The 22544-nt window shown below is 32.8% G+C and overlaps 3 protein-coding genes across 5 annotated transcripts; 2 read left to right on the forward strand and 1 right to left on the reverse strand.

The window, feature by feature from the left end:
* Positions 1 to 551: 551 nt before the first annotated feature.
* Positions 552 to 1546, forward strand: LOC133689953 (uncharacterized). The gene has a single exon (XM_062110075.1). The coding sequence runs from the start codon at positions 615 to 617 to the stop codon at positions 1455 to 1457; it is 843 nt and encodes a 280-aa protein (XP_061966059.1). The 5' UTR covers positions 552 to 614; the 3' UTR covers positions 1458 to 1546.
* A 5627-nt stretch (positions 1547 to 7173) lies between these two features.
* Positions 7174 to 9900, forward strand: LOC133692258 (PRA1 family protein H-like). Of its 2 annotated transcripts, none has more exons than XM_062113082.1 (4): positions 7174 to 7944; positions 8501 to 8637; positions 9110 to 9181; positions 9388 to 9900. In XM_062113082.1, exons 1-4 carry the CDS (start codon positions 7520 to 7522, stop codon positions 9441 to 9443), a joined length of 690 nt encoding a protein of 229 aa, XP_061969066.1. In that variant the 5' UTR covers positions 7174 to 7519; the 3' UTR covers positions 9444 to 9900. The 2 variants fall into 2 exon arrangements, with proteins under 2 accessions (XP_061969066.1, XP_061969057.1); XM_062113073.1 differs by having other exon boundaries at positions 7180 to 7944; positions 9330 to 9900.
* A 2058-nt stretch (positions 9901 to 11958) lies between these two features.
* On the reverse strand, positions 11959 to 18024 carry LOC133692249 (F-box protein At3g07870-like). Of its 2 annotated transcripts, none has more exons than XM_062113057.1 (4): positions 17732 to 18024; positions 17202 to 17293; positions 12947 to 15375; positions 11959 to 12295 (listed from the first exon to the last, which is right to left on the reverse strand). In XM_062113057.1, the coding sequence occupies exons 3-4, from the start codon at positions 14114 to 14116 to the stop codon at positions 12206 to 12208; spliced, it is 1260 nt and encodes a 419-aa protein (XP_061969041.1). In that variant the 5' UTR covers positions 14117 to 15375; positions 17202 to 17293; positions 17732 to 18024; the 3' UTR covers positions 11959 to 12205. The 2 variants fall into 2 exon arrangements, with proteins under 2 accessions (XP_061969041.1, XP_061969045.1); XM_062113061.1 differs by having other exon boundaries at positions 17202 to 17363.
* Between the last annotated feature and the right edge of the window lie 4520 nt (positions 18025 to 22544).

A 22544-nucleotide genomic window follows, 5' to 3' on the forward strand; every position in this document is an offset into this window, starting at 1 on the left:
TCGATCTCCATGTATCAATATTTTGTTTTTTGGTTCGTGAGCTCTGTATTATTTGACACTGAATTTAGTTCTCCAATCTTTTGAATGTGATCGTTTGCTATCTCCTTTATTTACTTGTTCGTTCTTGCCTAAACACTGCATTGATTCTTGTTTGATGAAGGATTATAACAATCTTATACAGGATTTACTGCAACCCACATTCGTAATTATTATATAGAAATAATTAACGTTTTCTTAGGAAAAACTATATTATTATCATCATGCACCTCTTGTAATTTCAGAACAAAACTGTGGTTACTAATTGCTTGACAGTCTTGTTTTTGTTAACAAGTCCAGAATCTCTTGACAGTTTATATTAGTTTAGCTCATATGAAATTAATAAAGTCTTGCTAGAATGAGATATTTCTAGTAAGGGGAGAGCCGATTAGGGCAGGCGAGTAAAGAAATTTCAATTCCCTTTTGATTTTATTGTGAGACTTCCAAATAATGGAAGCGAAATTGTTCAACTGACATTATTTCCTTTCCCTTTTCCCGTTGTATCTTTTAGATTGCCAAATAGTTACTGTTGGTTAGTCTCTCCAAGAAATCAATTGATTTCTCTCAAAAACATTATCATGGAAAAGGAAGATACGAAGTTGATGAAGCTTGAAAAAATGGACAAGGATGACTACCCTGAAGAACTCAGAGAGCAAGGAGCAGCAGCTCTACTTCTTTCCTGTCTACTGCACACAAGGCTTAGCTGCAAAACTGCTTTGGCTTTGGATAAAGTGAAAAGCAATATCCTTGGTGGTGGAAGGAGGAACCAGAATTCACACTCCAGCAGAAGGCGTCCAAGAGTTTCTCCAACTCAAAATCCTGGAGCTGCGGTCAGAAGAAACCATTTTGATGATCAACAAGGTGATCAAGACAACAGTAATGCTGCTGCTAGAAACTTGCCAGGAGAGCCACCACTACGAAGCCTAGAAGTAGCTCTCAGGCTCATTGAAAACTACGACCCCCATGAAGTCCCCTCAATTCCAGGTTTAAATGGGATAATTGGAAGATGCAGCAAGCCTTTTGAAAAGCAGTTGACAGAGAGTGATTTGAGGGATGATCAAAGCAGGCTGTCAATTAACAAAGCAGATGCACAAAAGTACCTCTACCCATTGCTGAATGAAGATGAGAATCTTGCTGAAGGAATCAACGTGACCACTTATGACCCTAATGGCAAGGAATTCGAGATGGTATTCAAGATCTGGGTGTCCAAGATTCATGTCCTCATTGGAGGGTGGAAAGCATTCTTTCATGAGCATCAGTTGAGGAAAGACCAAGACTTTGTTACTCTGTGGATGTTTCGAAGACTAGATACAGAAAAGCTTTGCTTTGTGATCAATTGGAGGAGATTGCCAGGTGTCACCACACCGATTAAAAGGAAAAGGGTCAGGATGAATAAGTCCATGGATCAATTGCCTTGCTGACCAGGGCCGGAACTAGGAGGGGTTTGCAGGGCAGGAGCCCTGAATTTTTTTTCCAGCTTTTCTCCTTCAATAAACTATACTTTTATTTTTCTTAATTTTTTTTTAGCATTTTTCTCCTTAATTTAGCCTTTTTAAACTAAAATCCCTAGCTCCCCCACCGTTGCCGACATTCTGGCAAGTTGGATTGCTGGATCGATTTTGTTAAGTGAAGTGAATTCTTTAGTTTATTAGTGTAAAAAACAGCTGAGGTTTTTTTAGTTACTCTACTATTTGGTATTTGGCATTGAAACATAGTACAAGTTAGTTGGTAGTATAGTTAATGTAGTTAGAGTACTAAAAAATTTATTAAAACTGCTTGGTATATAATTCTCTCTTATGTTTATTTAATATTTTGATACATTATATTTTAGAATATAATTTATATTATTTTTTAATATACATATTAAATGAAAGTTCTTTAAACTTAAAACTTGCACAAATCTACAATATAATATGTTTAATTTTTATCAAATAAATAAAAATAATAATATTCAAACTCGTAACTGCTTCATCATTAAAGCTCTGATATTTTTTTAAAGAATCAATTCAACTCAATATCTTAAGCCGTTAAGTAAGGTATTATAATATGATTTATATTATTTTTTAAAAGTATATTTTATTTAAAAATATATTAAAATAATTATTATTTATTCACATCAAAATCATTAAAAAATACTTTTAAAAAACATTAATTTAATGTTTTTTTAAATCAACTTATTTTTTTAAAAATATTAATTTATTTTTAAAAAACATCAAAAAAATAAAAATAAAAATAACCGTACTTTCAAACAGAATCTCGACCTCTATTGTTGATGGATTCTCATCTACCTCTATGCCAATGATTCTTGTTGACGATGTATATCACTTGTTAAAGAGAGGGGCTTTTAATAGCTGATTCTTTTATTTATTTATTTATTTATTTATTATAATCCTTGTAAAACAATATCAACCATATGGGTTACTTATTGTATGAAGATTTTACTCGAAAATAAATATAAAAAAAACTATAGTAACGAAGAAATGATCAAAACTTGCATTAATCAGAATTTCTTGTGAAAGTATCATTAGTAGTTCGATGGCTCAGTGTTTCTTTCTCTTTTGCAAAAAGCAAGCAGTGAGAGTTTTTATTTTCAATTCGATTTTGTTCTTATTAAAAAAATTAATTAAATTATTATTTTTAACTAAAATTGGATTAAACCGACCGGTTTTGGTTCAGTTTTTTAGAATAAAAACCGGTTCAAACCGATTTGACTGGGTTTTATTTTTGTTTTTTTTGTTTGGGTTTGGTTTGATTCAGTTTTTTTGGTTTCAATCTTATAAAATCAAAACCAAACCGGTCAGTTTTTTTTTAAATTTTAATCAGTTTAATTGATTTTTTTTACAGTTTGATTCTTTTTAATTATTTTTTAATTTAATTAATTTTTAAATTTTTTTGTTCACCCTAGCAATCATTGAATTCATGTCCAAGCCGTGTCTTCAGTTTTCAGACACTCGAAATGGGTCACCTCTAGACATTGCTACATTTGGATACATGCTGTCTTTATTACAAGCTAATGTCTTGTCCATTTTAATAATTAGTTTATATGGAAATAAAATTGTTTTTCTTAAGATAAGAGATCATTCAAATTCCATTAAAATAAAATAATTTTCTAGTATAATTTATCCTTTTCTTATTAAAATATTATTTTCAACAATAAAAAGGATTTTTTGAGCTATATTCATTATTTGATAAAGACTGAGATAAAAAAAATATCTTTAATTAAAATCCATCTTCTTATTAATACACTCTTTTTTTTTAAAAAATATCTTTAATTAAAATCCATCTTCTTATTAATACACTCTTTTTTTTTTTACCACTTTTCTCTAGATATATATATTTTTTTAAATAACAACTTATCACAATTCCAGAAGCAAGTTTTAATTTTTTTTTAAATAATGTTTTGATAGTTTTAAAATGAATATATTAAAAAATATATAAAGCTAATATGCTACTTGGGCATTGCTGAAGAAAATGTTTTAGAATTTATTTATTATTTAATTAGATGATAGTAAAAATAAATATTTATAAAAAGATAATCATTTAAGAAGAAAAAATCTCGAAGATATGCACAAAATGTTTATAATCTCATTTTAAAAATAAAGTAAAAATTAAATAATATTTAATAAAAAAATTAAATATATTTTTAATTTTTTTAATTTTTCATGAGATTTAATTAAAATTTAAGAAAAGGTTTTAAAAAAATATCATAAAGACTTTTATAAAAATAGATAAGGCATTTGACACTAGAAAGCTAGGTGTGTGTAATTGGCCATCATTAAAAAAAAAAAAAACAAAACAAAAAACGTGTTGTTTGTACATCATCTTGTAGTGGAACATAGATCATCTCATGTGGATAGGAAGTTCAAAGTTTGGCACTAACTCCTTTCATCTAGAAATTTTTAATAAATTTATTTCTAGTCTTAAATTAATTTTTAATCGGTTAATAAATAAAAAACATTAGCCCAAATAAAAAAATATCATGAAGCCCCAATATATTTTTTTTGGCAAGAATAATAATTACAATTACTTCAATAACTTGTTAAATAAAATCTGTTTAATATTAAAATTAATTTTTTACGATAGAAAGTAATTAATTAATTATTTTTTAAAATTATTTTTTTAATATTTTTTTAAATTTTAAAAATAAAACATAATTAAAATAAAGTTTTGATCAAAACTTAAAATTTTAAGACTAAAAGGATAAAAACAAATGTTAAGAGAGAATATACCTTTTCTATCTAAGGATAAAGTTTTGATTATAATTAATATTGTGATATTTTTTTTTCATTATGTTTTTATGCTATAAATTTAAATTATATTTTATTAAATAGACCTCTATGGAATTTTGAAATCAAATCAAAATCTTTAATTATGTATATAAACATACGAAACGTCACAAACAAGACATTAAAATAAGTTTTTTAGATATTTTATTTTAATTTTAAATTTAACACATTTAAATTATTAAAAAAAACATTAAAAAAACTATTTTCTTCAAATAAAACATACTTTCAAAACACAATAAAAAATAAAAGTCACATAACTCAATCACTTGATAAAAACTCTCTTATTTACCAATAAAATAAAATAAAAAAACTCCCCAGCAATAGCAAAGAAAGAAAGATGGATGTTGCGCCTTTAGGGTCGTACAAGGAAGAGAGAAGACACTTGGAGAAGTAAATCAAAGAAGCTGTGGCGTCGTGATGATTCAGAGTCTTTTTCCGATGATGATTTGAGAAGTTCACTGTCTGCCTCGTCTTTTGATTCTGAGAATAGTTACAGAAGTGGTGTACAAGGAGGGGATACTGGTCAGGTAGCTGTTCATCATGCAGTAGATATGGTGTAGGCAGTGATATTTTTATGTCAAACACAACGATTGGTGAGAACCCCTCAAAGCAGCCGAGGACCGTTATTATTCTTCCCGGGGAGGATAAGCACAAAGAGGAGATGACATATGATGATGATGATGATGATTACCCTTCTTCTAGAAGCAATGGTAGTGATGACGGGCTAAATAACATGGAGAAAAGGCCCATAGAGGATGAAAAAAGAGAAGATTATGCTGCTTCCAATATTGAAGCTAATGAAATCACAGAAAGTGACAAGGTTGGAGTGGGTCAACTTCCTAGAAATAAGCCTGGCTATGACATTGACAAGGGTGGAATAAATGATGCTAAAAAGGAAAAGAATGAGGTTTCACGGGTTATTATTGATAGCGTGAGCGGCGATGATTTAGAGACAATTTTAAGACAAAAGGCTTTGGAAAATATAAAAAGTTTCCGAAGTGGACTTGGACGGTCCCAAGCAGCTGCAAAGAGTGCTGTGATTCAGAAGGATAAGCATGATGGTGCGGTGGAGGCACTGTCCCCTGTGATGCCTGAACTAGGCCAAATTAAATCCTCCAAGAGTAATCTTACCAGAATGCCGGGAGAAGACTATGCTCACTTTTTGCAACATGAGAAGATTCCCAATGGAGGGATTTGTGGCAGTGAATCTAGCTCTGCTAGGAATAATGTTCATCCACCTGACTAGGTGGCTATTCCTGGCAGAGAAAAGGTTAGTACAGTTTCTAGTTCTAGTAAAAACAAAACACGGTTGATTACATCAGCATCGAGGCAAGCATTATCAAATGCTATACCACCACCCTGGAAGAAACTCTGGATTAACCGGAAGCTAATCAGGCAAAGTTGGCAAGTGGGACTAGCTTAGGCAAGGGTGCCAACCTGAAAGAAGCACCTGCCCCATTGGAAGCCAATCAGGCAAAGTTGAGGAGTGGGAGTAATGTAGTTAAGAATGCCACTCATGGTGCTCACACTGTCACCTCTCCCATAGTCAATGGCAATGATGCCTCTGTATCTACTCCTGCCGAGCCTTCAGTCTGCATTGCATCCTCAGCAGGAGATATTACCTTGAATAAATCGCTTGATGAAGGCAAGGAAGGCTCACAGTTGGAACAGAAGACAACGTCTGTAACGCGTGGTGGGGGAAATGGTACAGGTTAGTGTTTGAACCTGTCCTAGGCACGTTAAATTAGTTTCTGTGATATTATAAGTTGTGAAAATTGGCATATAATTCTTTTTGTTTTGTTTATGCATCAAGGTTATTGCAGTAATCGAAAATCCAAAATATTATTTATGTATTTGTATGATCATAGACGATGGATGATAGCTCAAACAATTAAGAGATTAGACTTTAACTTATGTTTTAGTTTAATTTATATGAACTTTTAGTTGGGGTTTATTAATTAAGCTTTATTTGTTGGGTTTGATTTAATTATTGTTGGGTATTTTATTTAGTGTGTTATAAGCCCAATCACTTGTTTTAGTTAGAGTTTTAGTATTTATATCCAACTTTTCTAAATGTTATAGAATTTTTTTATAATTAATAAAAAATATTATAGAGTTGTATATTTCGAACCTCATTCTTTTTTTTCTTTACTTTTAATTCTTAACTTTTTTCTCTAAAATCTTTTTTTTTTTTGCTTTAATTATTTTAGTTTATTGTTCCGCGTCAGAGGAATTCTTGTCATGTTTGAATTCACCTGACTTTAAAGGATTTTAATTCCATTAAGTAAAATTACCTATTAGTTTGCATTCATCAATGAACAACTTGTTTCAGGGGATAAGTGTTATGCTATAAAAATATATGAGAAATAGTTAAAACAAAAAAGAGAAGGAGAGTTATAAGATAACTAGGATTAATTAAAAGAAATTACTTGAGTAAATCAGTTCAACTGAGATCGAACCGATTATTAAAAAAAAAAAAGAAAAAAGAAAAAAAAAAGTTCACCTAACACTAAATCACCACTAGCTTTCACTTTAACCATTTTCTATAGAATTCCGAAAGGGAGAGAATGCAAAGAAGCAACATGCGCAGTGCTGATTGTAACCTCACAAGTAGATATCTCTTTCAAGCCAATGGAATCAGCTGCTTGTGAAAGGCGGAATCGATGCAGACCTACAAAAATAAATAAATAAATAAATCATAATCAAAGATTCTGGGTTTCTCTTTATACCATTTTCATCCAGTCACATTTTTGGACGGTGGACCCCATGGTCGGTCGCCGGATGAATTGAAGAGTTGAGGAACTAGGAACAGAAAAAAGCAATGGCCATTCGACACTCGGCCTTCGCTTTGATAAGAGTGAAATCTCTGGTTTTCCTCGACACTATCTATGTTTTTCTTTTCTTTTCTTTTTTAAAGTATTTTTTTAAAAATATATTAGAATAATATTTCTTTATTTTTTACAATTTACTTTTAATATTAATGTATTAAAATAATCTAAAAATAAAAAAATTAAATTATTTTGAAACTCAGAAAACAAACATGGTTTGGAAGAGAATTTTGCTTTAAGAAAAAGGGAAATCTTCGAGAAAAGAAAAGAAAAGAAAAGAAATTGCGGGCTCTATCATTGATTGTAACCACCCAAAACCCAAAACCAAAACCAAAACCAAAACAAAAGGAACAACACTCTCCTCGAAGTATGGTTTTCTCATCAAACCCTTTATCACTAAGCGTCACTGACACCACCTTCGACGCATGGCTCCGCGACTCCGGCTACCTCGAAATTCTCGACCAACACTCCTCCTCCTCCGCTACCGCCCCCCCCGCCACCACCTCAACTATCACGTCAACTACCACCACAGCAACAGCCACTGGCCTCTTCATTTCATTCTTTTCCCATATTCTAACACTCCTTTCTCTCTTCACTCTCAACCCCTTCTCTAAACTCACCACCGATGACTTCTCGGGTCAAACCCCATCTTGGACCCGGTCGTTTTTCGCTGACTGTCGGTCCTACTCGTTTCCATCCGGGTCGGACCAGGCTAGGCTCCGGGTTAATGAGAATGTTAAACGTTATGCGAGAAATTATGCCTCCCTTTTCATTCTCTTCTTTGCTTGTACTTTGTAAGCGTTTTCCGTCTTTCTTTATGTTCATTTATGTGTATTTTGATTTGGGTTGTTTTCAATTTTTTATTTTGTTTTCGGAAAATTTAGAAAGATTGAAGTTTTTTTTCTGGGTGCGTTTGGTTGCTGAGAAAATTGGAGGGACTGAAAAGAAAGGGAAAAACGAATTTTGGGTTTTGATGGTGTTATTGTTTTATGTTAGTTTTTGGTGTTTCAAGTATGTAAATGGTGTTGCTTGTAGCCTACTATCCTATTGCTTAAGGTTTATAGGTCTTTCGATTATATTAGGACTGTTCAGCAAATGATGCATGGTTCTATAGTGATTTGTTAAGTTGCTATAGAAATTGGAATACTGTAGAAATTCAATCTTCAGTCAGTATGGAAGACAATCATTGAACCTGGATCATTCTTGATATGACCTTTATGCTTTTGTATTTTTCAAAGAATGGCGATAGGGATGCTTGTGGCATAAGTAATTTTCCTATGTTGTTAATATTTTTGTGTTTTTAATTTTCTTATCTGGTAATTAACTCTTTGTATGTCATTGGGGTTGTAGGTATCAAATGCCACTTGCTCTTATTGGATTGATATCAAGTTTGGCACTTTGGGATGTTTTCAAGTTCTGTAGTGATAGGTGGGGATGGGATCGATATCCTGTACTTCGGCAAGTTATGGTCCGGACAGCCCAATGTGGTAAGTGATCAAGTCATTTCCTTTTGTTGTCATATATCGTTAAACAGGTCTGCTCTGTAACTAAAACATGGTCGGTACTTTCAAGAATATTGGGGATAGAGCAGACTGTTAAGATAAAAACATGGCCACTGGAATTTTCTTTTGCCTCTTTCACAAGCATTTGTTTTCAGCTAAGAACTGAGCAACGTCCTAAGGTAGAATTGGGGCTAATGATACCCTAACTGAATGATCGTGAAATCAATTGGAAATAGATTGCTCTTCCATTTTAATCCTGTGTTTGCACCTCTAAACAAATGGTAGAATTGGACATGTTGAGATTCTTTAAACATCATGTTTTCTTATTACTTGACTTCCATTTGCTCGTTCCTATTTGACTTTTTTTTTTCTAAGCTTATGAGTATAGCAAGGCAAATTTTGGATGATGAAAATTATTTTCTGGACCTGACTTCATCATATCAACCTGTCATTGCAGTAACTGCAGTTGTTCTGATATGTTTAAACGTTCAAATGGCTTTCTTTTGTGCAGTTGGCATTAGTTATACAGGTAAAAAATTTATGTTATTTTCCTTTTCTTCTTTTTAGTCACGTTCCTTTTTTCTTGTATGTTGAGGGAAACCCTCATGGTCCACCTTTCTCATTCAGTAATGTTCCTTGCCCCTCATCTGAGCTGCTATTTCCTCATCCTTTTGCAGTTATGGTCTTGCATGCTGCATTTCGAAAGCTGACTCCTGCAAAACAATCTGCTCGCAGGAGATGAAGTAGGAAATTTGAAAACTAAGCTGCAAAACAAGAGGCATCAATTTTGATTCTGCTTTGCTGAAATTGGTGGACTGGTTCTGCAGATTGGCTGGATGTGACAAAAGGCTATCTCTAATATAGTGGTGGGCAAGTCTTTTGTTTATCATTTTGCAGTCGCACTAGTCATGCGAAGTAAGAAATGCCATATTGCTGATAGCTGATTCAGCTTTGATCCAACGTACACAGCAGTGTAAATTGCTTTGCTTATCTAGTTGTCAGCGATAAAAATAGGAGTCAACAAAGATATTTCAAGCTGTGTCATCATGCGAGCTCGAGTGAAATTTTTTTGTAGTTCCTGTTATATTTTGAGGTGTCCATGTGATTTGTTTCGGACTACTTTATTGCTGTCAATTGCCTGGTGGATTTGTAGAATACGTGGGATCCATTTGATGTTTGACTAATTATTCCTGTATCTTTAGGCTTTTTTTTCTTCCTAAAAGAAAATGAGATCTTCAATTATGGAAATTTAAGCTCCGAATTATGTTTTGCAATTACTTCAATTTTAACTGAAAAACTTTGGTAATTAGAAGGTTCTGTTGTCTCTATTGCCAAAACTCAAAAAATAAAAAAGGTCCAAGAAGGCCTTCAAATCCTGCTGAAGACTCCTTCAAAAGCCCAGCTAGATTAGCACTATGAGCAAGCCAGTAAAACTACTAAATCCCACAACAACTGCTTTGAGAGAAGAGTTCTTTAAAGAGCGTGAATATTCTATATGCCTAGTAGTTACTGTCCACTTGTATGCATAAAAGCAAAGGCTATTCAAATGTCCTAGGCCAACGGACAATTTTGACAATGGAACTCCTTTCTGCAGAGAGATGTAATCAAGGCATCAGCATCCTCACCTGCAACGTATCGCTAGAGTTAACTTAAGCACCAATGTCCAAAAAAGGCCTTCTGACTCCGATGATTGCAGGTTTATTTTAGGTTTTGGCGTGCAATACTGTGGAGTTCAGCAATATCAGTGGCTTGGAGCTACAGAAGGTCGAGTTGCTTGTTTTGCGTGCTTTTACTATAATCTGTTGCTGGTTAGTCTGTGTTTGAATGTTTAAATGGCTGCTATTCAATCTTCGTTTTGAATTTATTTATTTGTTGTGATTGCTGCGATGCTCTTCATCAATCTGGGAATTTTTGGAAATCAAAGAAAAATACACATAATGGCAGGGAAATTTAACAAAAAAATCATGTGCTCCATATTTTTACTTTAGATTTTGGATAAAGCTGTGATTCCTGTGTATATTTGCATCTCAAGACACAGGTAAGAATAAAAGAAAACATAAGGAAGCTGGTGAAGCTTCCATGGATGACATAGTAGAATGAGCAATAGAGAGGAGGCAAGCTGTGATATCATAACAGTCCAGTAAGTTTGCCTTACTTAGCATGTAGGATATTCGACATTTCACTTGTAATATTTCAGTGCAGAAAGTTTGTTTGCTCTTTCAGTTTTCTTTTTTTCCTTTTTGATGAATAATGAGCAAGTTATTTGAACCGCATCTAGAGGAAAGAATATGATATTAGTGTTACTGATTGTTTGTTTTGGTTCTTCTATGAGCAAAGGATCCTTACCAACTAGACGTAACATTATTGTTTTTTCAACTAGCTTGGAAATGAGTTTTGTTGCTATACAGAAACTTGCTCTGCAGCCTTTGTTCCTTGGTTCTCAACTAGAAGGTACCATATTAATACATGATCTCTTGTCGTTCTTTTTGTTGGATCTGTTTAGTTATAAGAACTAGGGCAAGGAAATTGCTAGGAACCTGTAGATTGAATAGAGTGCCATCAAGGTTAGTGGTTTCGGGGATAAAGTCAGCTAATATGGGGTTGAATCGCTACAGAATTGTCAGTAAAGGATCTTCAACCCGCATGAAAGGCGTAATGACCTGGGCACTGTCTTGGAGAGAGGCTCGGCGAGCTCTCGCTCATTCAGTTCACTGAACCTGAACCCTTCCACCAAGAAGACAAACAGAGCGATCAGTGTGTTCAAGAGAGCTATCATGCTTTTTCTGGCTTCAGTGGGATACCTCAGTTCAGCTATGGTTTTTATTCTTTTGTTGAATCCGAGTTCCTCATGCCATAAAGACCAGCCAAGCAGAACTAAAGCTCCACAATCTGTTCTTCTCGTTCAACCCTTCTAGTCCTGACTTTGCTTTCAATGGACCCCATCTGTATCCTTCCCAGCGACGCTGCTTGTATCGACCACCCAAGCAGATGTGATTCTGTCTCTTGCTAAGAAGAATGCTTATGTTGTGGCAATTTCACCCAGAAGGTCTAGGAAAGGATGGCTGTAGTGTGCAGGTATATGAAAAAGAAAGAAGATATTGCAGTTAAAAGTTCTTGCAATCACCCAAAAACCACAGGCATTCACAGTCCGGGTGGTTTAGCAAATCCAAACTGCTTCTATACACTCATTGCTACTGAATTCCTATGCTCCAATGCTAGAGCGAAATCCCACTAGAAAAATGTCAGTTATTTCTAATTATGGCTCCTTAAAACATCAATAAAAAATGAGACTAAAAAAGAGCAATCTAATCAAGTGCAAACATGATTAAAAGACTCAAATCCCCATTAGCATTACAATCAAATGCCATCACTTAAAGATCATAATTTCAGTATTTCATAATAGAGTATCACTACAATAGCTGGTCATTGACAAATATACTCCTTTTAGAATAGCAACAACCTTGACAAAATTCATGTGCAGAAATGATCTTTCAGGAGTGAACTTGATTTTACTGGCATTTGCATTATGACAATCTCAGAATTCTTTGACCTCTTACTCTGGTAACCTCTCACCTTCATAGAATCTGACTCCGATCTCAGATGAAAGGGTTGAAACTTTTCCCTCTTCATCACCTTTCTTTTTCTGTCATGAAATTTTAACGGACATAGAAACGATCAGTAATAGTAGAAAACTCAGTCCACCAAGTCTAGTAATTCATGCATCCAGAAATTACTCTGCTGGAGATAAGATGCTCTTAGAAAGGTGTAAAATTGCAACCATAATTACTGAAACTTAAATCATGCCAAAACTATATGACTAAAATCTTGGAAGACCAAACAAGTTTTTCTATTTCCATAAAAACTAAATGAAATATACTCTTAGATCACCAAAATCTGCCATTAAAGAAACTAGCACATCACCTAACCTTCCATGAATAAAGTAAACAAGTCAACTTCGAGCAAGGAATTTTTTGACATTAACACATTGAAAGAAAGTAAATTTCAATAATCTGTGCGTCTGCATCAAAATTGGCAACGCTTGTTTTGCTTATGCACATACATATCTGTATCAAAAGTTCGGAATCTGAACAAACTCTTTGGCACTATGCTAGATTATATTTTGATTTCAAGATCCAGAGAGAATCAAGAATTCTAATCTGGAAGACCAATCAAGTTTTTTTAGGGAGAAGTAGAACAACATGCATGCAGATATGCATGATGTTAATAGTGATATATACGTATGAAATTATCAAAATAAACAGTATTATTATTTCAAGGATTAGCAAAGAGTTACCTCTGGCTCTGGCAGTGTCCGCACTTTTTCTCCTCTTGCAACAACGTTGAGTGAAACTAAACTTGGATTATATGCAATCGCATGGATACCTCCCTTAGTTTGAGTTATTGTACTCTTCTTCGCAAGCTTTTTCAGTGTTGTGTTGTAGCAGACTAAGAATTCACCATTGAATGATATCAAGATTTCACCAGTGCTCAAGAAAATTAAGGGTTCATAAAATTTCAAGCGGCCAACGTCTGGATAGAGGTTTTCAATCACATACTGTTGGATCCAGGACTGCTTGATGCCATACTTCTTCATAACCCATATGCCAAATTTATCAACACTGCCAACCTTCTCAGGAACACTCACACATAGACAATCTTTCAAAACTCCCAACTTTACCCTGGCATCATTTCCATCATATGTAGGAGGTAATGGCAATTGCCCAAACTGCTCTTTTCCAAAGTTAAAAGAACAAATAAACTGCAAAATTTGTTGATCAGGAATCCAGTGGATATAACCATGCACAGAAGTATCAAAATCCAGTTTTTCAATGCAAGAAAGAGGATTTCCTATTCGTCTCCATTTTTTCGTGCCTATTGTGTATATCTCAGCCCTAGGGTAACCTGGAGCTCTTCTATTGGTCTTAAGACAAAAAGTTCGCAACACTTTGAACTCATATTTGCCATTGGTGATGCCAAGTCCAAGACAAAAACTATTCTGATAAAACGGCAGGGGTTTATTCACGGAGATTGTTATATGCTCACGAAAAACTGGATTGCAAACATGAATAACATTGCGGGATTTGCCTTCTGATATGCAAAGCAAACCATGACAAGAATTCACTAACTCAAAATTTGAAGTGGGCAAGTCCTTCTTCGGAACAAGCTTCTTTGACTTCTCAACCTGGAAAGTTCTACCATTAACTCCTTCCGCTATCCGAACTGAAATGATTTCTCTTGATTGGTACGTTTCGGGTATGGTTTTCACCAACATGCGAGGGTGTGATTCAAGCTTTAGTTTGGAAAAGTATGTCCCTGAAATCATGTGAAGCCAAGTTTTGCAAACCAACCTGCATTGCCCTAGGGCAGGTGACCTCATGGGCAATCTTGATAGTATCTCTTCCAGCAAACAATCCGGGAGGTCGGTGGTTTCGGTTTTTGTCACTTTCTTCCTTCTATGATCCATGGAGGCGTAAAGGTTTCTTGTTTGGAGGGACAGGATGAGTGAATATATAAGGTGAACTTCGCTTCAAGAAGAGGGGTTCTTGAAAGCTTTGGCAGTTTGCAAGGAAATGAAAGACCGAAGTTGTTAATTTGTGCAAGATTCAGAGAATGGGGGTGCCATACGCAAGAGAACCAAAAGAGTTGCTGTATGCCAGATGATATAAATTTCAATTACTTGCTTCAAGTCGATAAAGAAGCATGAGGAAGCTCGTGGGGTTTTGGAGAGAAATGGATGCAAGATCAATTATGGTGATTCTTGTAACTAGATGGAAGTAATTGTAGGCAGATTGGGTATATGAGGAAAATGAAGCAGGAGAACGAAAGAAACTGGGAAAGAGATGCGATGAATATGGTCGAATCGCCCAATGTCCGTATAAAAGAGAGGAGGAAGAGAGAGGTTGGGTGATCTTGGTTCTGTTTTAAGGCTCTCTTCAAGAACAGAGAATCCGATTCAAGAAGTCGTCTACTTCACTGGTTTGGGAGATGGTGGGCTCCGAATTTGTTGCGTGGGTTTAATATTGAAAATCCCGTTTGCCCTAGCAATGGCGAGGGACTTTTTATTCGGAAGAAAGCTCATGATTTTATCTTGGTCTCGATCTTAAGGTCAACCCTCGGAGAGGATCCCAACAAATGTATTATTTTACGCACGAGTCAATTAGCAGCTTTCTTGAACAAAGTGAACTCCTCTATGATGCTAAAAGAGTACCACATCTATCTTCAGAAAAGCACCCAAGCTTTTTATAACGATGAGGAAGAACAGCCCAACAAATCAAAATACAAGTAAGTTATTCACAAATTTTCTTCTCGTAAGAGTTAATAGCCTACAAAAAGTTCTACCAGCTAACCATGGCCTGTGTTTGGCACTGCCATATTAAAACTTGTCCACAAGAAACAATGTTAGGAGTACATGATCCAGCAAAAGTTTAAGAGAATAAAAAAGCTATGCACAAGCTTCTCACTGTCTTCATTTTGATTCTTTAAAGAATCTTCTCACTGTATTCATTTTGATTCTTTAAAGAAAACATGATGCTTGACAACAGGGTCATATTTCTTAATCTCAAGCTTCTCACTCTTCTTTCCTTTTCTCTTGGCATAGACATATCCAGTTCCTGCCGCTGAGACAAGCCGGATGATTTTGAAGCTATCCTTATTCTTCCTGGCTGCCTTCCTTCTACGCTTCTTCTTCTTCTCTCGGTCACCACCCTTTCTTCTGCTCTGTATCTGCAGGCAGAACTCGAAAGGTTTGAGATTTAGAGACACTCTAAGCCCTTTCAAAAATTGATTTTCATTTTCAAATTAATGATGGCATAAAATCAAAATACAAAAAATGCTTTTGATAAGAAAATAAATCTTCTTTTGAAAGGAAAAAAAGAGTTCAATATGATAGAGAGAAGAATAATGTACATAAAAGAGAAGAGGCAGCTTCTTAAGAACAGAAGAAATAAGAAACTGGAAACCAACTCTGCAATCGTCCAAGAAAGCACCTGAACAAATAACACGTAATAGAGCACTATTTTTTATCCCAAATCAAATGCAGAGATAAATGCCTGTCCTGAAAAATTCTATAATCTTGTCTCACAGAAGATACACCAAAATTTTGGAAAACAAACAAACTGCCACAATAACAACTTACAATTTCCAAAACCTGCAAATTGACTCAAAAGAAAGTACCCCTCCAAGCTTTGAGGGAAGATACATGGATGCATGAATAAGTGATTTCACACCTAACAGTACACATGCATGCACTTATTGATAACACAATTAAGCCTTCTTTCTTGCAACAAATTGTTAAAATGTTATGAAGGACTGCAATTCTACAAAGCAAAAACATATATAATTTTAGAGAGCACCTTAATGTTTGAGATATAATAGTCAAATGATATTGAGAGGGGATAGGACTATATGTAGAATGAACAACCAATGATTCAAATGATATTGAGAGGGGATAGGACTATATGTAGAATGAACAACCAATGATTCGCACGTAAACTTTTCCAAAGTATCCCAAGTCCAAAACTCTCCTATTTATCCTTGAAAAAGAATTAGAGATTAGAATGTGGGTTAAGTTGCAAAGAAAATAAAAATTTCAAGAAAAGATTCACTTTGGGATTGTTGAAATTAAAGGTAGGAGGGCAACGAATAGTTGAAAGAGAAAAGAGACGGGGAGAATATACACAGAATTCCCCAAATCCAGAAATTTTACCAAAATTCAATTCATCAACCATCTCTCCAACCTTATGATGAATTAGAGGATGTAAAAATACCTCAGAGATGAAATTTATAGGTTCAAATGGGTGTCATAAACACAAACTTTAGCACCCAACCACTTATGTAAGAGGCCATATACACTTCAAAGCACTTTATGCTCTCAAGAAGAGAACGTCAAAACCCTTCAGCTACTTAAGTTATTCTTAAGTGTTAACTTCCCAGTCCCAAGACCCTTTCAGATTTTGATTGTCTTGGATCCACCTTTTAAACTCAATTCTTTTAGATAACAAAAGATACCTCTCCAATTTTATAAGAGCAGCACCAACTGCAACCTTAAACAAAGATATATAGGAGTAGGGATTGCTGAAAAAAGGATCATCAAGTACTGAGACCATCAACAGAGAACAGAGGCCCTTTCAATCCAGCCAATCTCTTTAAAATCCTTATACCAACTGATCCTAAAGCTGTGCTGAAGGTTTGAACAGAAAGGAATACCCAAATAGTAAAGGTGGCGCTCACAATGTTTGTTTTAGTGGTCCAACCATACTTTTAAAAAATTTGATTTTTTTTTTTGAATTAATTTTTTTTTATGTTTTTGGATTTTTTAAGTATCAAAAATAATTTTTTAAAAATAAAATTAAAAAATATTATTTTAATAGATTTTCAAGTAAAAAACACTTTAAACAGCAACATCTACTATAATCCCAAACGCCTGCCTTAGTTGGTACAACCAACTGAAGCGGGATTTGATCCATAATATCAGGCTCAAAATAGAAGGAAATATACATATGGTGTTTAGGCAAATTTTAGTGAAACTGGCATGAATTGAAAGGAGGTACCTTTCTCTTCCTAGTATTGGCACCATATCTTCTAGCCATGCAGACAACAGACTGACGAATTGACCTCTCAATAGTGTTTATTGACAGAAAACCTGAGAATTGACAAAAGCCCATTACTTAAGGAAAAAAAGTCTCCCATATGCATTTTGCTCTGTTTGGTACCTAGAAAATGAAAGGCATTAGTGAAAGAAGTAGAAAAGAAACATTTTTTTTTTTTAAATATAGACGATCACAGATCAACACCCCTTAAATTTGAGAAAACCCGAGTACTTAATAAATGCAAAAATAAATAAATCCATTTTCTCTGTTTGGTTACAAATAATCGAAGTAAGAACAAAATTTAAACTCGAATGTGATTGATAACGCACCAAAAACGGAGATGGGTATTTTGGTTTCCCAAAAAAGCAACAACCAAACATCAAAGACCCAAAATTTTGCTTTCTGGCCACCAAGCAATTACTTTAAGCAAATGGGTTATCTTGATTCGCATAGAAAATGTAATTTGCAAGAGAAAGAGGCTTGTAATATACCTTTGGAGAAGAGACCATGAGAAAGGAGGTCAGAGAGAGGCCTGGAAGTTGCAAGATTTAGATGAGAAGAGAGAGAAAGGTTGGTGGTGAGAGATGGATTCCTTGGCATGCAAGGAAGAGTCAAGCAGTGAATTGCAGTTGTCATCATCATCTTCTTTGTCTCTGTGTCGCGGGAAATTTTGAGATCACAATTTGAATCAAATGGAATTGGCTTTCACTACCGGGCACTAGAAGAATCAAACCCACACTGTAGAAAAGAAGGAAATTAGGTACTTGTTTAATTTAACAAGTTTTTTAATAAGTAGAGAGTTCCGACGTCTACCTGTTAACTCAAGTTAACATTAATAATTTAATAATAAAAGAACCGAAACAGCATGCCTTTTTTTAAATAAATAAAAAAACTCAATGGTTTTTTTTTTTATTAAGTTTTGCTTGGCCTGGGCTACAACTATTATTAGATTTAATAAATTGATTTTATTTTAATTAAATAATAAAATAATAACAAGTTATAATAAACAGAAAAAAATAAATAAAAGATGATGAAAACTTGGAAAAAAAAACATTGGAAGCATGAAATTAAATAAAAAAATGATAAAAAACAATTTTAATCAACTCGAAATAACATGATAAACATATAACCTGAGTAATAAAAGGCAAACCAACCCGGATTAACCTGTAAAATTCATAGCTCAGGTCATGAGATTGAGATAACCAATATAAATTTTTTTTCAAGAAAACCATAAAGCTAATTTTTTAAAAATAATAATATCAAATAATAAAATTAGAAAAGAAAATGAACCAAATAAAAGGATGTCAATTCGCATTAATTTTTCAAACTTATTACCCAAGTCAATAGACTAAAAGCACCATAAATGAAAAACAAAACACAAAACCCAATCCTCAATTATTCAAACATTGAAGGATGAAATTGTAGGGAAAAAAAATCAATCATACAAAAAGATCTAAAAAATAGCAATTAGAAGAATGAAGATAAAAAAAATAGAGGGTAACCATAAATTTTTGATTGAATAGTGAAATTGAGAAGAAAAATAAATATAAAAAAATAAGGATTAATTGAAAAATTAATATACCATAAATTTGGATTAAGGGATGAAATTGAAAACCGGTAAAAATTGCACAAAAGGGTTAGAAAAAAAATCAGAAATCAAAAGAATAAGAACCAAAGTAAAAAAAAACAACACATGACAAATTGGAATTGAATGGTGAATTTGAAAAAAAAATCAAAACTTCAAAAATTAAAAACCAAGAAAACAAGGATCAAATCCAAAGGCAAAACAAATTGAGTGGCAGCTTTGAAAATTTACAAGGTCGACAAAAAACTAAGAAGGAGAGAAAGAATAAGAAAAAAAAAGGTTATTACAGCCAAACTTGAGATCCATTCAAGACACGCGCCGACCAGGGATGGAGGGTCTGCTGAGATGATTTGAAAGCCACCGTTAGTCCACTTGAAGATCACAACATTCCTTCACGCACTGACATGTATGATGCACGCGCCAACTATGTTTTTAATATTATTTAAATGTAAAACAACAAATATACCCCTTACTCCAGTTAAGAATAATAAAAAAAACCAAAGGAAAAAGATGAATGACTCTGATCAAAGTGGCAACAAAGTAAAATCAAAATGCATTTAAAGGTGAAAAGATGGAAATGCCCCTATATGCCATGCCTAATTTTTTTTTTACCCTAGGAGTATTTTTATTTTTTTTATTATTCATGAAAAAATTAAAAGATCTTAATATCTCCATTAGCCAACATAATTGTTTATGGCTTGGGAGCAAAATCATAAATTTATTATTGTAATTCATAGTAAATATGATCCTATAGCTATAGTAAAAACATTGATAAGGCTTTTTTTTAATTATTTTTTTATTTTTGTATAAATTAAAAAATGATTTAGTCTTTAATGTGTGAAATCAGACATAATATACTCTTATTGTAAATAAATTAAAAAAATTTCATATTAAAAGAAAAAAAAGACTAAAAAAGAACTCACCTACCTAAGACATAAATCTTGAAATGGACAAAAATAACTTTGAGCTAAAAGATTTTATTATTTTTTATCTTAAATTTTTTTATTTATTGAAAATTGTTATTCTGTTGAATTGTGGGCACATACTCAATGAACTTAATTGCAGACTCAGTGTGCACTAGGTTTTTTTTTCATCCTTGTAGAACCAAATTAAAGATCAATCCATAAGTTAAATTATTAAAAACAAAAAACAAAACTAAAAGGCAAAGCATCAAAATGAAAAGAAATAGAAAAATAAGTGACAACCTCAAAGTTTGAGAAATGAGAGAGAAAATCATTATATTCCAGTAGTAGAAAGAGAAAATGTTGATTAACATCAATTTAGGCCATAAAAAAATTAATCTTGGTGTAAATGAGTTCTATTTGTTAAGAGGAGTATCATATAGGTGTTATCTGGCTTTTTTATAACTTAAAATGGTAGATTTGAGCTCAAGAAATTTTTTAGTTGTAGGTTGATTTTGGGTTTATGAATTGGTTTTTGGCTTATTTGAGGCCATAAACATGTTTAAAGATATATTTTGTTTTATAGGTGTTTTATATAAAAGAAATAGATTGAGAAATGAGTTTCTAGGTCAAAAAACAAAAAATCTTGATTTTTCAGCCACCACTATGATAAAAATCTAGGAAGAAATAGGTCACGCATTACTTGCCTTTTTTCTTCAAAACAATTTAAGACAAATAATATATAGCTCTCCTCATTTCAAAATAAAAAATAAGGGCCCACACACACTGGTCCTTTTCAAAATGAAACAAGCGCGCGAGCTTGATTTGCTGGCCTAACAACATCTTGCTTTTTTTTTCATATTTTGTTTTTTTATTTGATACCATTTTTATTTTTATTTGAAATAATTTTTTAATTTATATTTAAATTAAAACCTCCTCTCTTATTTTTTTAGATTTTTTATTTAGTCCCTTTTTTAAATAGCAGTTGTTTGTTAATTATCTTGTATATATTTAATGTTTCGAAGAGATTATTCTAATTTATATATAATTTTTTTATGATGTGTTTTTAAAATAAAAATTACTTGTTCTTGGTAAGAAAAGTGACCATTAAAATGTTTTTTTAAAAAAGAGAGTGCATTAAAGGGGAAAAAATTAGAGTTAGATATCATATTTATCTATCTTTTACTTTTAGGGTAATAATTATTTTTTTATTTTAGAATTTTATTGGTATTAGAGTTATTTCTCAATTTATCGGTTCATACATTCGAAAATTTATTTCGTTTAGTGTAAACAATGTCTTTATGTTTCTCAATTAAGAAAATCATAATACAGTTAAATACACTCGCAACATTGTTCCATTTTTCTACTACATTAAAATTTAACTTGAGATCTTACTTGCGGCATTGCGTTTAACAAATTTTTTTTATATTTATTAACGCATTTGATCCTCACTTTATTTTATTATATATAAGCACCAATTTTTTGATTTATAGTTATATTTTTTTCTCAATGTCAAAAAGCATGTTAACAACACTTACATAATTATTCTTTTGTGTTAGAAACTAAAATTATCTGATCCATAATGAAGCAAGTTAAATAGATACATTAAGACTTTTTTGCATTTATTGGCATGAATAGTTCTCGATTTATTTAATTAAATGCATGCATAAACATTTCTATTTATGATTCACATTTCTTTGTCAAAAAATATGTTGAAAAAGCTAGTATATTTATTTGTCTGCTGAAAAAATAATTATCCGACTCACAGTAAAGCACGAGTCAAATAGCTAATAGAAAAAAACTAAACCTTGTGGCATAATCATTATGGACCAAAAAAGTGTAACACCTCTCATATTCCATTATGGATCCACTATCTTATTTTTTTCATTTTGATTATCAAACTTTTATTTTGGCAATTTTATCCTTTTTAGACCTAATCAAAGGCCAATCTCTTTAAATTTATTGAGGAAGGGCAAGATTGAAAGAAGGAGGACCATAGTGAAAAAGATAAAGAAAATAGGTGGTAGTTTAAAAATTAGATCAAAAAATTCACTTTGGTCCTCTTACTTTTCAAATGATAAACTTTTGGTCCCTCAATATTTCAAAAAAACCAATTTCAATCTAAAATTTTATTTTTTTTATTTTTTTAGTCCCTAGTTTGATGGAGGAGAGAGAAAGTAATTAGATTCTAATGATAAAAAATCAATTTTGGTGTCAAAGAGTTTCATTCATTAAAAAGAGTTTATCATATGTGTTCTTTGCCCTTCACCATGCATGTGATGTTAAATGAGCTCAGAAAAGTTTTTTATTTTAGGTTGATTTTGGGTTTTTGTGCTATGTATGGTCATTAATAGGTTTCTTAATGGTCATGTATATAGTGTTTTCTAGGTATTTTGGATCAAAACAGGTTGAAAATCAAGTTTTTTTAGCAAAACAATCTTTGGCCTGAATTTCCAGTGACCTTTTGCTCACTTGAAACTAGACAGTGGGAGACGCATCACCTGGACCGTGTACCTGGGTCTTTTTTTGGATCCATTGAGTTTTTTTGTTCTATTTTTTATTTGTATTTTCATCATTCAACAATAAATTTTTTATTTTTTATGATGTTTTTTTATAAAATATGATTTCATTTTTAATTAGTTTATGAATACGCTTTAAAAAAAATGATCTTAAGAGGCATTATTTTGTGCAACCCTATTTTTTTTTTCTTTAATTTTATTAAATCACTTTTCTATTTGTGTTTTTTATTATTTTTTTATTAAATAAAATATTGGTTCTGATAAATAATGTTATTAAATGCAATCTAGTCTATGACCC

The sequence above is a fragment of the Populus nigra genome, chromosome 1 (genome assembly GCF_951802175.1).
Source record: "Populus nigra chromosome 1, ddPopNigr1.1, whole genome shotgun sequence".
Taxonomy (NCBI): Eukaryota; Viridiplantae; Streptophyta; class Magnoliopsida; order Malpighiales; family Salicaceae; genus Populus; species Populus nigra.

What these genes read in the sequence shown, in the direction of transcription:
- LOC133689953 (XM_062110075.1), top strand. Translation starts at nt 615, where the DNA reads ATGGAAAAGGAAGATACGAAGTTGATGAAGCTTGAAAAAATGGACAAG.
- LOC133692258 (XM_062113073.1), top strand. Translation starts at nt 7,520, where the DNA reads ATGGTTTTCTCATCAAACCCTTTATCACTAAGCGTCACTGACACCACC. An exon ending in GGTCCGGACAGCCCAATGTG is followed by an intron (nt 8,638 to 9,109) that starts GTAAGTGATCAA and finishes CTGTCATTGCAG; the next exon opens with TAACTGCAGTTGTTCTGATA. An exon ending in AGTTGGCATTAGTTATACAG is followed by an intron (nt 9,182 to 9,329) that starts GTAAAAAATTTA and finishes ATCCTTTTGCAG; the next exon opens with TTATGGTCTTGCATGCTGCA.
- LOC133692249 (XM_062113057.1), bottom strand. Translation starts at nt 14,116, where the DNA reads ATGGATCATAGAAGGAAGAAAGTGACAAAAACCGAAACCACCGACCTC. An exon ending in GGACACTGCCAGAGCCAGAG is followed by an intron (nt 12,296 to 12,946) that starts GTAACTCTTTGC and finishes ATTTCATGACAG; the next exon opens with AAAAAGAAAGGTGATGAAGA.